Source organism: Buceros rhinoceros, unplaced genomic scaffold, assembly GCF_000710305.1.
Source record: "Buceros rhinoceros silvestris isolate BGI_N320 unplaced genomic scaffold, ASM71030v1 scaffold36139, whole genome shotgun sequence".
NCBI classification, from domain to species: domain Eukaryota; kingdom Metazoa; phylum Chordata; class Aves; order Bucerotiformes; family Bucerotidae; genus Buceros; species Buceros rhinoceros.
In genome coordinates this window covers 1-2,951 of record NW_010432781.1, presented here as the reverse complement: position 1 = coordinate 2,951, position 2,951 = coordinate 1, and the positions used below count along the sequence as shown (strand labels likewise).

General features: G+C 50.7%; 1 protein-coding gene across 1 annotated transcript in view; it reads right to left on the bottom strand.

The window, feature by feature from the left end:
* Positions 1 to 2,932, bottom strand: part of SNX30 (sorting nexin family member 30) — a gene marked incomplete at its 3' end in the record, with an annotated part of 33,369 nt that extends 30,437 nt beyond the window's left edge. Inside the window, exon 1 of the mRNA XM_010143890.1 lies at positions 2,771 to 2,932. Within this exon, the coding sequence (XP_010142192.1) occupies positions 2,771 to 2,932 (162 nt within the window). The remainder of the gene's footprint in view (positions 1 to 2,770) is intronic.
* Between the last annotated feature and the right edge of the window lie 19 nt (positions 2,933 to 2,951).

Here is a 2,951-nt window from a genome sequence, read left to right as displayed (position 1 = left end):
CATTCCTGCCCTCCAGGTTCCTCTGACTCAGGATAAAGGAGTTTTCTTGCTCAGCTGCTACAAAAAAGTATGGAAAGCGTGCTTTAAAGAATGCAAAGCAGTGATGGGAGAGGTTCATCCACTTCACACTGCGTATCTGTAGCAGTGGAAAGTGAAGCACTGCTTTATGGGCAGACGACTTCCCTTCTGCACTTTCTCCCCTCAGAGGACTTCAGTCTTAGGTACTTTTATCTTGAAGCAGTGTTTAGTTTAAGTATTTGCTCAGATCAGGAAAAACCCAGGAAAAGCAAATTATGCAGTTAATGGTGGCAACTCAGCCATTGTCACTATCGCTTTGCCAGTACACGCCTAGTAATGGACAGTAGTCCTTACAGAAGCTTGCTGACTCAGAGACACTTTGAAGCAGGAGACTTCAGCCCACACTTCTCCTGCAGTGCCAGTATTCACCAAACTCTCCAGAAAGGCCAAAGCAGCAGACAAGCAGAGCTCTTGTTTAAGAATCAATCAAGAACAGATGTAGAGCTTTAAGCCTCCATCAGGCTTAAACATTGACCTCCCTCTGTTACCAAACTACTGGAGCTATCCACACATTGTTAGCTCATTAGCAAGCCAGCCTTTGAAGAGATTAATGACCCACCACCAGAGATTAAGACCAAGAGATGTACTAACCATCTAAAAGGCAGTTCTACCTATCTACCTCCACCTATCATACTTGCTTTCCAAACAATACATACAGCAAGCAGTTGAAGTTTACTATTGCCTTAAAATTAGGACACCTGTTTGTTTGCTCAAGTTTTTCCTGAGGTGTGAAAGAAGTCAACTTGATTTTTTTTTTCTTGCCAGTGTCTCAGATACGAAGCAGAAGAAGGGACATCCCTCACACAGAGCTGTTGGATTCTTTCAATCAGAAGGATCAGACATTTGCCTTTTTCTGCTAATTCAGCTAAAAGGGGGGGGGTAGAATGCTGCTCTCTTCCTACTGGAAATCCTTTTATTCTGCAAGGCTCATTACCCTAGTGCCATTTCCAGTCCAACCACAGAATTGCTCTTGAGTCTAAAAATCTCTTACCTCACCCCCTTTTTGCTCTCCCCTTTAGAATACTTTTGTGCTGCCAAGTGCCCATAACAGGAAAGCTCTACAAACAGGTACTAGAAGCTGGACTTCACCTGTGTGGAAAAACTGAAGAACCTTCCTACTATGGAAAAGCTGGCTGGCCGCAGCCTGAGGCTAGAGAAGAGTTTCTGCTCCTAGGTTATCACGGATACTGAGACACTTCTCAGACACCACAAAGCAGCAAAACAGAGAAGAGTTTGCTTGAACTCCTAAAGCAAAAAAACTCTTTAATACAGCTGAGGAAAGCAGGTACATGGTGCGAGCTATTCCTTATAACACAGCTTCTCCCAGCAGTGAGGATGGCCAGTGCTACCAGGGCACAGTACCATCACTGCACTCCAGAGCGGCCAGAAGACCCATGAAGGCAGATGCCAACTCCTATTGCTACAGGTTGGTCAGACAGCAACACAGATACATGAGTAAATACAACCTATTATAGACAAAGAACTCAACAGTTCCACCTCCTGCCTTACTCACATACTCCCTTCTCTCAGAGGGCCATCAAGTGCCAGGGGAAGGCATATGTTCCCAGAGGGAAGGTAAGTCTGGCTTCTCACTTAAGCAACAGTGGGCAAATGTTCAAGGAGAGGGTTCCTTACACGGGCAGGAATCTGTACAGCACAGTTACAAGGCAGCAGAAGGCAACACACGGAAGAGGCCAGGCTACCTTGACTCACTCCCATAGAGCCTAAGAGTATATTCATCAGACACCACTGTCAGCCCCAAGGCTTTTGGAGGTTAGCAGATGTGTCCTGCCCATAAGCAGCTCCATACTCCCCTGGACAACAGCCACAGGAAGCACCTCTTGCCACCAGCAGCTCTATACGAATACCAGCTGGCCCAGAACTGCTTACTACAAGGTTTCAAACCGATCTCATCCCTTGCAACCCTTGCTCCCAGGAAACTCTACCTTAACGCATTTCAGGAAGCTGCCCAGAGAGACGCTAAATCCTTGCAAGAGTAGTTAAGGTATCAGCAGTGCTGCACTGTCACTACCGCTTTCACAGTCAAATTACCACATCCAAGGCCCACACTCGGACAAAGCACTTTACAAAGCCCGCAAGTGTCCTGTGGGCACATGGCAGAGCTAGGGAAGAGAAAGCAGGTACAGACATTCCTGCAACAACAACCCTTCTGTGCTACGCGGCTGTGAAGAAGCGAGCAGGAGCTCAGGTCTGGAGAGGACAATCACAGACAAGTTCACGGCAAGCTCGGTGCTAAGGAAAGAACGGCAGCTCCAAGCCTTCCCTGTCAGGGCTACAGGAAGGAGTACGGCACGGGAGTTGCAGCAATTCCCGAAGCACTCAGACCCCTCCGTAGAGGGTGTGAGCCACAGGAAGATACGATCAGCAAAATCTTGCCCTCGCACTCGCTCCCCCCGAGAACGGGAGCACCATGTCCCAGCTGACCCTTCGCAGAGGGAGACAAGATGCCTGCAGCCCCTCACATCGGGTGCCTTCTCTCCCCCGGGGCAGCCCCGGGCTCTGGCAATGGATGTCAGCAGCGCCCAGGGCTTTATTTCCCCCCGGGATGCAGCCGAGGAAGGGGATGTGGCGGGGAAAGACACACAGCCCTTATCCCTCCTCTCTATACTCCCCGTCAGAAGCAGACACTCCCCTCAAGCGCCGCGCCCCCCCCCCCTTTCCCGGGCCGTACCTTGTCGGCGATACTGCGGGGCAGGAGCAGATCGGGACTAGGGGTGAGCGCCGGCCCCATCTCCTCGCTGCTGGACGTAGCCAGAGGATGCGGCATCTCCCGCAGCGACTTGGGCCCGGAAGACGGGAGAGGCTTGGGGGCGCCCGCTGCGCCGCCCGACATCGCGCTGAAACCGGGCAGT